The sequence below is a fragment of the Schistocerca nitens genome, chromosome 4 (genome assembly GCF_023898315.1).
Source record: "Schistocerca nitens isolate TAMUIC-IGC-003100 chromosome 4, iqSchNite1.1, whole genome shotgun sequence".
NCBI lineage: Eukaryota > Metazoa > Arthropoda > Insecta > Orthoptera > Acrididae > Schistocerca > Schistocerca nitens.
Genome location: NC_064617.1, coordinates 234,813,473 through 234,828,178, shown reverse-complemented (window position 1 = coordinate 234,828,178; position 14,706 = coordinate 234,813,473). Strand labels below are relative to the sequence as shown.

General features: G+C 42.2%; 1 protein-coding gene across 2 annotated transcripts in view; it reads right to left on the bottom strand.

Moving 5' to 3' along the window:
• The window catches only part of LOC126252102 (E3 ubiquitin-protein ligase Ubr3), a 304,811-nt gene that overhangs the window by 56,536 nt on the left and 233,569 nt on the right, over positions 1 to 14,706 (bottom strand). For both annotated transcript variants that reach the window (XM_049952962.1, XM_049952963.1), the window contains 2 exons: positions 9,285 to 9,499; positions 8,293 to 8,480 (listed from right to left, as the gene is read on the bottom strand). In XM_049952962.1, coding sequence (XP_049808919.1) covers positions 8,293 to 8,480; positions 9,285 to 9,499 — 403 coding nt within the window. The remainder of the gene's footprint in view (positions 1 to 8,292; positions 8,481 to 9,284; positions 9,500 to 14,706) is intronic.

Here is a 14,706-nt window from a genome sequence, read left to right as displayed (position 1 = left end):
CCCTGAACCAAGTATGTCACTCAAACACACGCGTACGGCTCATGCTCTGTCTCCCAAACACTTGTTGAATCATTGCAAGGGTCTCCGTAGCACTTTTCCCAAGATTCGCACAGAATTTGATACACATGCACTGTTCTGTTAGCGGATCCATCGTAAAACTGCCACACACCAAACACGGAGTATTACGAAAATCACTGTGGACATGCAATACTTCCTCCCAGCTGAATGCCACTCCGTACACTGACTCATCAGATATGCAGCTCTCACCACCTAGCAGTGCAAAGATCTACTACTCCTACTTTCCAGATGGCAGCACCAGTCCCGAAAATTTTGGATTCCATCTCGTACTATTTGGCAGGAGATCCATATAGATTTGGCATCACGTCTATCAGCTGACAAGATGGAAAGTTTCCCACTGCACGCATTGTGGCATCAGAAACATCACTTCTGCCAGCAGCCCACACAACTTGAATTGATACAGGTGTTCCCCACATAGTCTCTCCCCAAACAAATTTCATGAAATTCATCTGGTGATGAATGGTCTCCTAGACTTGAGCACAGGTCACTGTGAGTTACACTGCCTATGTTTAAGCTTCCTGAATATTCTGCTTCATTTGCACAAAATTTTTGTAGCTCAAATTCATTTATTATGCAACACAACTTTGTCTGGATTTTTACCCATTTAAGAAACAGTCTGATAAGTTCTTTACTGTTGCTGTCTCTAATATCTCCTGTGGTATCAGGTCTATGGAATTCATGAAGTTAAAATGCTGCTTCTCAATGAAGTCTTTAGTGACTGTTGTTGGATTGTTGTCACAATGTGACACTCCTCTTCCAGGCAATATAATCCCACGTTGCAGACGTCAGGCTACGTCACAACGCCTATTCTTGGCTACTATCAATGGGGTCTTGTGCTTCCATCTCCTGCGCAATGTGTCTTCTGTTACTTGATTTACACAGATTTAATAGTGAGTTGATCATATGTTTGTTTGTGTTTTAGATGTATACATAGTCTGTTCTAGTTATTCCGTGCTTTAACAGGTGTTTGAGTTGCAGGTGAGTCATATTTTCAGTTCCTGTCGCAACAAGGGATGCAGACACGTCTCTCACCGATTGTTGTGCATGCACTTTTCTGGTGGCCCTCTGCTCTACAGTGGGAGCATACTTGCTCCATACACTTACAGATTTCTTTGTGTGACCTCAGTTACAGCATTTATAACATTCTGGCATGTCCACGTAATCATTCATTCCTAGAGCATGGAAACTGATATACACCTTTTCTTTTTGCTGCAGAAACTTATGAAAAGAGGAGTAACTTGCATTATGTGACTGACATAGACTCTCTTTTGTGGTCGGATTCAGAATGTCAGTTGTATCTCTTCAATTTCCTTCTTTTGCATGTGCTCAGACAAGTTAAGCTCAAATTTCTTTAAGAAGTTCATTATTGTTCACTTCCTTGGGCACACTGCACACAATTAGCAGAGACCTCTTCCTGTTTGGTGGTTCACATTTAACACTGTGTATCTGATTTAGTTTTCCCTTGAAGTTTTTGCACTAATCATCATTCTCTGTTTATACTATGACAACACTATTGGCTGTCTGGATTTATTTGATCCTAATCTTGTCTGTCTTTGGATTTACTACATCAGAAAGTTTCTTCTTTATATCTTTGGCATCCTTGTTCTTGTTGGACCTAAGAAAGAGTTTTTATTTTTTATTTTTATCTTAGCTGTTGTACTTAGCTTGGGTTTTTGCGAGGCTGCGACAGCAGCATACGAAGAAATAGACTACTCACTTTTTCTGTCACCTTGAAGTTCTCCTGCTCTAGAAGCTCAACCAGCGGTTTTCAGTGCTCACAAATCTGATTTAGAGGTTTCTTGAGGTAATCTTTCAGTCTCCTCTCACAGTTCTCGTAAATGACCAAGCAACCTGGACCAAAATGTGGCCAATTTGGACACTTTCTGGGTCAGTTCATTTGTTACGGCAGCAGAAACTTTCTTTGTCTCTTGGAGGAAATTGTTGATGTCATGATAGAATTCCTCAGGTGATTCCACAACCATAACCAATGATAGGTGAATATCCCGTGTTACATCTTACATTGGCACAGTTGTGGAGACTCTAGCATTCACTTGCTGTGACATGGCATTGTCTTCTGGCTTCAGTGTTTGCCACAAGGAAACACACTGTTTTTGGTGCCTGCCTCTAGAATTTTCTTGATAAGATGCTGCCGGCTGATATCCTCAGCAATGCACATGACTGGCAGAAAAGATAGCTGGCGGCCAGCATATCCTGACACTGTGCCAACGTGTTCTAGCTGCTGCTGCCACTGTGTATAGCATTTGATGCAAAGTGGCTGTTGAAGTTGTGGAATGTGACAAATGCTCAACCATCAGCTGCTGCTTCACTTATATGGTGAGCGAAATCACCTCAAAATTTTATTGATTTTCTTTATGTAGTTCACGAAGTCTAAGAATCTAACTCATAATGTATTGTACTACTAAATGCTTTAAGTTTATGTGACTTCAAATGCTGTCAGTCACTAACAATTTATTCTCGAAGAAAACGACACCTAAGTTAGGAGCCGTTTCACAGGGAAACCGTTGCGGCGGACATCTTATCTCTGATTCTGAATATGATGTTAGGTCTTATATACTCCCTGATATGATCAATGTTTATGCTGGCAACTGTCATGCTGTGCACGGAGAGGAATAATGACGAGTTAATGCTGTAGAACAATTTGCGTGAAGTGCTCTTATAGCTCCACAGATAGAATGCCCCCTCCTAAAGCGGTGGTGTTCTATCACCCACCCAACCTACACATCTTTGGCCATTCCTGTACCACTTCCACTATCATCCCCTTGCTAGGATCATATACCTGCGGAAGGCCCATCTACATCTATATAGCTACTCTGCAAATCACACGCGAGTGTCTGGCAGAGATTTCATCGAACCACCTTCACAATAACCGTCTGTTACTCCACACTCTAATAATGAAAAAAAAAAAAAAAAAAAAAAAAAAAAAAAAAAAAAAAAAAACACCACCAATTTCTTCTGTGCGAGCTCTGATTTTCCTTACTTTATTATAATTATCCATTTCTCCCTGTGTATATTGGCATCAACAAAATATTTTCATATTCAGAGGAGAAAGCTGGTGATTGAAATTTCGTGAGAAGACCCCGGCACAATGAGAAATGCCTCTATTTTAATTATGTCCACCCCAAATCCTGTATCACGATGCAATAACTGGCCAATCTACCCACCAAGCACCTCCTACTCCAGTCCTGTACAGGACCTGTGAAAACAACCATGTCATTTACCAACTCTGCTGCAAACACTGCACAGCTCGTTATGTTGGATTGAATACCCACCAAGCTGTCCACCAGGATGAATGACCACCATCAAACTGTTACCAAGAACAAAATTTAACATCCAATGGCACAACATGCAACCGAACATAACATTCTCAATTTCAATGCCTGCTTCACAACCTGGGCTATCTCGATCCTTTCCTCCACCACTAGCTTCTCAGAACTACTCAGATGGGAGTTATCCTTGCAACACATCTGTCGCTCCTGTAATCATCCTAACCTCAATCTGTTGTAACCCACTGGCCCCAAACTCTTAACCAAACAGTTTTCCCTTCCCCCATCCTGTCACCACCTCCAAATTTTCAAATTACCAAACAATTTCAGGCAGATTTTCTGATAAATTGCCTTTGGCTCTTCAGCTTAACTCTGCTTGACGAGTTTTCTGACCAGAAAACAATGCCAACAGGCAATTTGTAAACAAGTGGCCAAGAAAGCCTCAATGATTTTGTACTATCATGTACAGGGAGAAGATTTGCAAACTGTACCAACACCTTGACCAACAACTGAAGAAGAAAGCATAATTGATGCCCTCTCTCGGCTTTCGGTCACATGCTGGGATGAAGGGACCACATCAAAGTTTCTGAAATATAAGCACCTAATCATCACCGGTCTAGCACATCGTATCTCTGACAGACTGGAATGAGCTTTTATTTGTGCGAACTCGTGTAACACAGAGATACTTGGCAATAAAAGATGAGGAACTTTTGACATTTTCAATCAACTAAGTAGTAGCATCCATTGAGACAACTGGGATAAATCAACAACATCAGCATGCACAATGAACTCAACTGCTGTGCTGAGCAACAGAAGAAAAAGTGTGCAAGACTTGGGAAGTAGATTAACAAGGCCATATCCAACATGTCACACACAGTGGTCAACCTGAGTGAATGGCAACTGCCCGAAGAGGAGCAGTCTACATTCTTCAAAAAGGAGGTAATTTCATTGACATCCTGAGAAATATACCTCTGGAGGATATCACTGCTAATACCAAGGTGTTTATCTGACCCTTTTTTGCGAAAGGGCTGGGGAAATACATATGTAACCTGTCCGGATACTGTGCCAAGCAAAACCACCTGCTTGCAACAAGAAGAAAAAAGTGTTACAAGCTATCACGAGTCTCAATGCTGACAAAAGTATATTAGAACTACCTGGCGATAAGGGAAATATGACCAAAATGAAGAATGAAGATTAGGGGTAGAAGACTTGGACCTATTAGATCTGATGACATACTGAAAATTAAGTGCAAATTTAATGCAGAATATAACAAGGAAGATGAATTGGTTAAATAAGGTATCTTCTCTCTTGGCGGACATACAGAGGTTCAAATGGCTCTGAGCACTATGGGACTTAACTTCTGAGGTCATCAGTCCCCTAGAACTTAGAACTACTTAAACCTAACTAACCTAAGGACATCCATGCCCGAGGCAGGATTCGAACCTGCAACCGTAGTGGTCGCGTGGTTCCAGACTGTAGCGCCTAGAACTGCTCAGCCACCACGGCCGGCATACAGAGGTACCTGCACAACACAGATGACCTATAATTTTGGTTGTATGAATTATCAAAGAGTCATTAATGATCCACTAAGACTGTTAGTGCTATTCACCAACATATAAACTGGCAAACACTTGGCCTCTCTGCTCCACCTGGGAAAGACTGACTCATACGTAAAGGATTCGGGACACTCCATTGAGAAGCCAAAGAAACTGAAATTTGGACCAAACAACATCCCAATCAGCTTTGATGTTGTTTCTTTGTTTACTTAAGTGCCACTCAATGATTTACTGAAGTATATCGGTTTAATCTGCCCCACAAAACATCACCTAGCTCTTTCATGCATGTCTCACCATGAGCTACTACAGGTGGAATGGAAACTTCTATGAACACTGGGAAGGAGTCGCCATGAGTAGTCCACTCAGTCCCGTGGTTACCTGCTTCTTCATGGGACACTTCAAAGCACAGTTGCTGAACTTGGGCACCTTGCAAACCTAAGGAGTGGTACAGATATATTAATGATACCTTTGTTGTATGGAACCATGGTGAAGAACAGTTCTGAGACTTCCAAGGACACCTGAACAACCTCCATACCAACATAAAATTTACAATAGAGGTAGAGAAGGAGCAACAACTATCCTTTCTAAAAGTTCTGGTCATAAAGGATGGGGAAAACCTGAGACACAAGGTATATTGAAAACTGACACATATGGACCTATACCAGCACAAACTGTCAAATCACCACTTGAGCCAAAAAAGGAATTATTAATAAGCCCATAAAGTGAGTGAGATGAATATGTGAGCTGCAGCACCTCAGACATGAGATGCAACACCTAGAAAGGGATCCAAGTAGCAACGGATTCCCACTACTACATAATAAGTATCACAGAATCAAACACTCTGCAAGGTGAAACATTGGAAAAATAAATGTCACATACAGACTTTCTTCCATACATTCCCAGAGTGATGGGCAAAATTGACCACATATTGTGCAAACACCACATAAAGATTACACTGACAGAAAAAAACTGTAAGACCTAAAAATAATTCATTTAGAGTAATGAAATTTTGGTAATACATCTGTCTAGGTAACATATTTAAATGATTAACATTGCAAGGTATCACAGGTTAATGGAAGTGCCAGATAAGTCATTGCAAATGTGAACTGCTGGAACATTAATAGCTGGTAATGTTGAATGCAAGTATGCAGACATGCACAGTGTCTGTTTTGTAGTTGCCAGATGTCAGTTTGTGCGATGGAGTGCAATACCTGTCGTTCTTGGTTAGTCAATACAGGGACTGTTAATGCTCTTTTTGGATGATACTTGGAGTAGTTGTTTGATGATGTCCCATATGTGCTCAATTGGAGACAGACCTAGTGACTAACCACCAGACCGATGTACGAATGTTCAAATGTGTGTGAATTCCTAAAGGACCAAACTGCTGAGGTCATAGGTCGCAAGACTTACACACTACTTGAACTAACTTATGCTAAGAACAACACACACATCCATGCCTGAGGGAGGACTCAAACTCTGGCAGGAGGGGCCGCGTAATCCATGACATAGTGCCTCAAACCGCGCGGCCACTCTGCGCAGCAGACTGATGTACGAATTTGCAGTCAGGGTGTGTGGGATAATCATGAGAGCACTCCTGCTGTCATTTGAAATAGCACCCCTGACTATAACGCAAGTTGTAGATACAGTGTGTCTAGCATGCGGCCAGGTTGATTACAGGCCCGCAACTGGTCTTCTCCTAACCAACACAAAGCCCTCACTGGCACTGAGGCTTTCATCAGAAAACACAACAGACCTCCACTCTGCTCTCAATGAGGTCTCGCTTGACACCACTGAAATTGCAACGGCAGTGGTTTGGGGTTAGTGGAATGCACACTACAGGGCTACTGGCTCAGAGCCGATCCTTGAAGTAACTGATTTGTAACAGTTCGTAGTGACACTGTGGTGCCAACTGCTGCTAAAATTGCTGCCTCAGATGCGGTGTAATGCACCAGAGTCAAACGCTGAATATGTTGGTCCTCTCTCTCAATAGTGCCATGTGGCTGTCCAGAGACCAGTTTTCTTGTGACCGTACATTCTTGTGACTACCGCTGTAAAGTCTTTCTGCACTATTCCAGAAGGAACATCCAGATTCTCGAAGCCCTATTACACAACCTGGTTCAAACTCGGTGAAGTGTTGATAAAGGCGTCTGTCACCTTACTGGCATTCTTGACTAACATCAGCTCACCACTTCCAATCTGAAAGGTAACTACCACTCACGACCTTTACAGCATGTATTTAAAGCAAACCTGATTTGCATCTTCATCTTCATAATGGCACTACTAGTGCCACTCTTATGTGATTGGTCCAAAATTTGAGTAGACATCTTTCAGATGTAGAAACATGCCTACCAAGTTTTACAATGCATAAATACTCCTTGGTGTTGTTTTTTTCTGTCACAGTATTTATAAACCAACAAAGAAGGCCAAAGAGCTTCTCAGATCGGCAAAGGAGAAAAGGAACCTACTTACAATGTTAGGAATATATTGCATACCATTTACATGTGGAAAAGTATTTGTTGGAATGACTGGTTGGTCAATCAACACCAGCATCACCGAATATAAGGGGCATTGCACGCTGGGACAGATGGAGAAATTGAATGTGGCAGAGCATGCACTGTGCAAGACAAACCACATAGAAAAATTTGCTCGAGAGAAGAGCTATCACACACGCTTGCTCAGGAAAGCTATATAAAATACAAACATGACAGTAGCTCCAAAAAGAAAGAAGAAAGCCTCATGGTACATGGATCCTGGATTCTGCACTGCAGTGAATGACCGTTGCAGGCATCGAGGCTACAACCACAGTAATAATGACTATGGAGAGCTGGATATTGGTGTGCCAGGTACATATAATTTCCATACATGAGCTCAACTCCCTCCCATGGCCAGCAATGGAGGGTGAAGTTTTGACAATGCCGTCCACTTGTGCTGGCAAAAGTCAGAAAAATCATGAAATAAACATCAGCCAATGAACCTGAGACAGAAGCCGACAGGCAATTTGTCAACAAGTGGCCACATAAGCCTTAACAATTTTGTAGATATTCTTATATTGACCAACTTGCTTAGAACGTTTCACGCAACATGTTTCAATTACTGCCATATTTTGTACATCAGATGAATAATAAGAAAAAAATAAAAAAGTGAAATGCAGCACAGGCAATTAAAGTTTTTCTAGCTCATTTTGAATCACATCAAAAAAATTGCCAGATTACATTTATTCTATTTATACTACATAATTAAATAAAAAGTAGTCTCGGCTTTTCTGAGATAAATGTTCAGAAGACACCTTCAAGAACAAAAAAAATTGTTGTGAGACCCAAGTACAGACGTATGAAGATAAACAATGTTTTCCTGATTTTGGTTTCAATTCATACCTGTTTCCATTGCACGTTCCATGAACTGCTTCTGTTTTGTTGCAAATTCTGCCATCAGCTTCTGCTGTCTTTCCTTTGCCCTTCGTCTCCTCTCCTCTCTTTCTTTTGCTTCTTGAGCTTTTATTGCTGCTTCTCGCTCTTCTTCCTTTTGAGGCCAAATCTGATTACGTGTCTCTCTAATATTTTCTCTGCATTAGAAAAATAAAGCTATAATTTTTATCTTGATGTCTATTTGTCAAATTTCAAACACACAACCAGCATCAACAGACAAATGAAGCATCTAATTTTTTGCAAATTTGTTGCATTTGTAGTACACAACATCTGTAAGGCACAAGTACCAACAATTGAAAGAAATACTTTGTTTGAAGAAAACTGATTAAAATATGTGTGTATTCAAAAGTTGTGACCCTTTTGAGTCACAGCATCTTTTGTAATTAAAATGAGATGTGAACTGTTGAAGTAATCAGAATTGCTCTTGAAGCTATATAAAATTTGAATATATAAAAATTAAAGTGTGAAGATTGTTTGAAAAGAAATTAACCCCATTATACATTGTATTACTTTATTAATACAAGTTATGCATACTATTAGGCTTCAATAACAAAGAGTGGAAATCCTATTTATGAACAATATGGGTAAATAATTACAAATTACAAGACAGGGAAAACATTTTCATTGGAATTAACACAATAATAAGAACAGCATCATCATTCAAAATGGCTATTGGCTTCTCTCCTCATTTCATATATACTACAGTAAAATTTATTCTGCTACCCAAAGTATCTAACTATTCACGAAAATATGTTTTAATGTGAGACAAATAGTGTCTAGGTTCATGCGCCCACATAATTTGTTTTCTCAATGATTATCATATGACTGAATTATAAGAATGTGAAGGCATCACCTCATTTTTCAGAGTTCTCAAACTGAACAACCCTGACTAGTGTTAACTTTGCTATCGCAGAAGGCAGTTAAGAGTAACAAGAACTTACCTGCATAGAGTATCCAATGCTGCTATTCTGCGTAAAAGTTTCCCAATAAAGACTGGGCCATCACCAATACGGCTCTTTGCCATTTCTGGTGTTTCCACTTCATCTGGATTAAAACTATCAGGAGTACCTGACAGCTGCGAATGCAGCTTGAGAAGCAATGAGATAATACTTTCATTGACAGAAACATAGGATGGATAATAACCGTCATCCTCCTCCTGTGAATATTGGAGAGTGAAAAATATATTTTCTGAGGCATATGTTAGAAGACAGCTTAATATTAGAACAAACAGTGGGTACCAAAGGTCAATAAACATACATTATTTTGTTCCTCTCAACAACACTAACAACTAAAGCACATAGATAAACAAATACAAACCAGAAACAGCTGCAATAGTGTCATTTACTCACAATTAGTTTCAACTAGCTATGGTACACAAAAATTCAAACAAATCACATTTGATGAGAAATGTTTGAATCCAGTACAGGGCAATTCAATATGGATACAGTCCTTACAAACAGCTATAGTTGTTTTAATGCAAGGCAGTACATAGATAGGAATGATAGATAATGTAAAAGAAACTTCAAAATTTCAATTGTTACACAAGCACAGTAAATAGGAAGCCAACATATGCTGGATGCTTCTGGAATAAGAAACATTTTCTGTAGATCTCACTTGTAGCAGTGGGGCATCCTTCCACTTGACTGGCAAGATTGAGGGGCACAACATTTAAGTAGGGGGTACAGCAAAGTCCTTCATGTTTAACTGAACAACAGCATTACTAACCTAAAGTTGGTTTTATGGGATCACACCACAAAAATTATGTGGTACATTTTTCTTCCTTTAGCCAAGTGTTTCAACATTCAGTTGTGTGAACATGCTTCAGCAATAGCTGATGCTAAGTGTTTCAACATTTACCTGAACATGCTTTACCAATGGCTGGTGTCACAGCTTGATATGAATTCCACAGATTACACCTTTCAGCAAGATGAAGCACTACTATGTTGTGGTATGGAGGTGTGCACACTTTTAAATCAACTCTTCCAAATTGTTGGATCACTCGTACGAGACATGACGACACTGTGTTCTGATTTTGGTCACTTAGATCTGTGGACCAAATACCCATGGATTTCTTTTTGTAGGGTTATGTGAAAGACAATGTGTATGTGTATGTGCCTTCTACACTGAAAACAATTCCAGAAATCAAAATATGCTCACATCAGCAACTTCACATATGCTTCAGAATGTATTGCTTGTAAGTAATTATTGCTTGGATGTTGACTGTGTGACAAAGTGATTCACGTAGAACACCTGTAATGCGTAAAAATTTTTTAGAAATTTTGGGCGCAAAACTGCTACGGTCTTAAGTACCCATTCTATGGCTTAGTAAAAGGTAAAAAACCGAAATTTAAATCAGCAGCAATGGGATCGAAACTCAAGGAGGAGGGAAACTAAAAATGGAAGTAAATCTCAGAAAACTGCTATTGAAGGGGGGTTGTTTACCCCGAAAAGTGCTTAAAATGAACGATGTTATCTAACTGACACTGATAACTCAAGGACGCAATCGGTTGAGCGTGTGTCATCTGCTAAAAGGGAAGTTACATCAGGCGACAGCTGTAAACAGCGTGTTGCAGATTAAAATAGGGGAACTAAAGTAAAAGGTGTCTCACCGTCCATGGATAGCTAAAAAGACAGTGCCCAATCTGCAGTCTAGTTAAAATTACCTCCTCCTGACTGCGAGGCTGGGAGGAAGAGGTCCAAGCAAAGGGAAGAGGTTTTATGTCCCGCAATTGCTCTGTAGATCGGCAAAGGAAACCACGCGAACAGCGGGCCGAGGAAGAGAGACTGCAGCCTTTGCGCTAAATTGGCTGCCTTGTTTCCGCGGATACCAACATGCACTGGGATCCAGAAGAATGCCACAGAGACGCCCCCCAAATGGAGCATGTGGAGGCAGTCCTGAATCCAGTGGACCAGGGGGAGGATGGGATATAGAGCTTGGAGGCTGAGAAGAGAGCTGAGCGAATCCAAGCATATAATATACTGTATGTGCTTATGGCAGTGGATGTATGGACAGCCTGGAGAGCAGCATAAAGCTCCACAGTAAAAAGCAAACACTGGTCGGGAAGCCGAAATCTAATAGGGTTGTCACCAACAATATAGGCACTCCCAACAGCAAAGGTGATCTTTGAGCCGTCAGTGTAAATGAACATGGCATGCTCCATTTGTGCACATAGAGCAGCAAATGCCCAACGATAAACTATAGGGGGGGTACTATCCTTGGGAAGCTGGCAAAGGCATGGAGAAGGCAGGCCCGGGGGTGAAGCCAAGGTGGCACCGTATCCTCATTTGTCAAGTGTGTTTTTAGGAAATTGGAAGGAAAGGGAATGTAGCAGTTGATGGAAGCTAACTCCCAGTGGTAGTAGAGAGGAAGGGTGGCCTGCATACTCTAAATCCAAGGAGGCGTCAAGAAAAAGGGCTTGGGTTGGATGAGCAGGCATGGAAGACAGATGACTAGCGTAACAACTCGGAAGGACAGCTTGTCAATTGGACAGCGGAGGTTCAGCGGTCTCAGCATGAAGGCTCTCCAAGGGGGCTGGTGTCAAAAGCTCGAGATGCTCAACGCAATCCACAGTGGTGGACAGAGTCTAGATGCCGAAGAATAGACGGCTGTGCAGAGGAGTAAGCTATGCTTCCATAGTTCAATTTCGAGCACACTAAGGCATGATATAGGCGGAGGATGGCCACTTGGTCCACTCCCCAGGAGGTATCACCTAGAACACAGAGGGTTTTAAGGGATCGCAGACAGTGAGCCGAAAGGTATGAAATGTGGGAAACCAGTACCGTTTTCTGTCAAACATAGGTCCCAAGAACTTGGTGACGTCCGCGAACGGAAGGTTGACAGGGCCTATATGTAGTGAAGGCGGATAAAACTCCTTACAACGCCAAAAATTTATACAGATGGTCTCACTGGGAGAAAATCTGAAGACAGTTTCGATGCTCCATGAGTGGAGGTGATCGAGACATCCTTGAAGACGCCGTTTCAAGAAGGCTGGTCCATTGGGAGATGTAGCAGATTGCAAAATCGTCGACGAGGAGGGAGCCCGAGACATTGGGAAGGACACAATCCATAATAGGATTTATGGCTATAGCAAACAGTACAACACTTAGCATGGAGCCCTGGGGCACCCCATTTTCTTGAGAGAAAGTATAGGGGAGGGTAGTGTTCACCTGCACCTTAGATGTGCGCTCTGTAATAAGTTCACAGATGAAAAGGGGTAGTGGACCTCAAAAGCCCCAAGAGAACAGTGTGCGGAGGATGCCTGACCTCCAACAGGTATCGTATGCCTTCTCCAGATCAAAAAATATAGCTACCGTTTGGCATTTCCTAAGAACATTGTTCATGATATAATTCGAGAGAGCAGCAAAACAGCCAACTGGGGAAAGATGCTTTCGGAAACTGCAATGGGCAGGTGTTACAAGATTTCGGGATTCCAGCCACCAGCCTAAACGGCAATTAACCGTAACACTCCAAAACCTTACATACACTACTCGTGAGAGAGATGGGGCAATAGCTGGAGGGGAGATGTTTGTCCTTTCCAGGGTTTGGGACAGGAATGACAATAGCTTCCTGCCATCTTCTGGGAAAGGTACTGTCAGTCTAAATTCGATTATAAAGGCAAAGGAGGTAACACAGACTATTGTATGATAAATGCAACAACAGCCATCTGCTCCTGGGATGGAAGAGCGAGAGGAAGACAGAGTGTGTTAGAGTTCCCCCATAAAAAAAACGTTATTATAGCTTTCACGAATTTGAGAGGAGAAAGCAAGACGTCGCACTTCTGCTGCTCGTTTCTTCAGGAGAAACGCTGGCGGATAATTTAAAGTGCTCGAAATCTCAGCAAAGTGTTGGCACAATGAGATAGAAATTGCGACAGCGTCCACTGAGGTATCTCAGAGATACACTTAGCCCAGAGATCGCAGAGAAATTGGATGTGCCGGATAATTGTCGAATTCAACTCCAAACTCTAGATGAGGGAGTGAAGGTGTTAAAGGAGCTGATAAAGAAGTCCCAGCTTGCCTGCGTGCTATCGCGGATGATGCGACAGCATCACGCATATAACTGCTTATAGCGGATACAAATGGCCAGCGTAGGATGACGGGGGAAAACTGCATGCCTCGTTCCACCAAGGAACTGGGGGGGCACCTGGGAAAAAAGGGAGGCACGAGGTATTGAACATTCTGCAGCTGCAAGAATAATTTTTGTAACGTGAGTGACCTGATCGACGATGCTAGGAAACTGACTGCCATCAAATGTTACTAGAGAGGAGAAAAGTGTCCAATTGGCTTGGGAAAACTGCAAGCGACTTGGGCGCATAGATGGCAGTTGTGGATGTAATCTAAGGGCACATCGAAAATGTGTCACTGGAGTGTATATCAGCAAGAGCAAACCATTCAAAGCGGCAAGCTAGGTGAATGTACAAATGAGAGTAGATTGACGTGGAGGCAGACAGAAAAGTAGATTCCCCAGTGTTGAAGCAAACAAGATCCTCTAAGTGGAAGAGGTCAATCAATAGGGAGCCTCTTGGACAAGGAAACGGAGGGAGATCCCTAAAGCGGCTGGTGGGCACTGAAGTCCCCAACCAGCAAATAGGGGGGTGGGAGCTGACCAAGCAGATGAAGAAAATATGCTCATGCCATTGGTGTAGACGACGGAATGTACTTGATGCAAAGAGAGAAGGTGTATCCAGAAAGGGAAAGACGTACAGCGACAGCTTGGAAGGAACTGTTTAAGAGGATTGGATGATAAGGGATAGTATCATGGAGAAGAATTATATGACTCCTGTGTGCCAGAGTGACATCAACAGAGGGGAGATCAAACTGGACTGATTGGAAATGAGCTTTGTTGCCTGAAGACAGAAGAAGACCGGGGACAATTGGAGCAAATTCTGCAGATATCCCAATGGATAACTGACATAAGGTGGACAGAAAAGAGAAAATTCTCACCATGGTTGCAGTCAACTCAACGACTGCTGAGAACCGGCAGTCGAGGGTGTGGAACGGCATCCATCCAAATACAGATCTGTAGGTTGCAGAATGAGATTTTCACTCTGCAGCGGAGTGTGCGCTGATATGAAACTTCCTGGCAGATTAAAACTGTGTGCCCGACCGAGACTCGAACTCGGGACCTTTGCCTTTCGCGGGCAAGTGCTCTATCAACCGAGCTACCGAAGCACGACTCACGCCCGGTACTCACAGCTTTACTTTTGCCAGTACCTCGTCTCCTACCTTCCAAACTTTACAGAAGCTCTCCTGCGAACCTTGCAGAACTAGCACTCCTGAAAGAAAGGATATAGCGGAGACATGGCTTAGCCACAGCCTGGGGGATGTTTCCAGAATGAGATTTTCACTCTGCAGCGGAGTGTG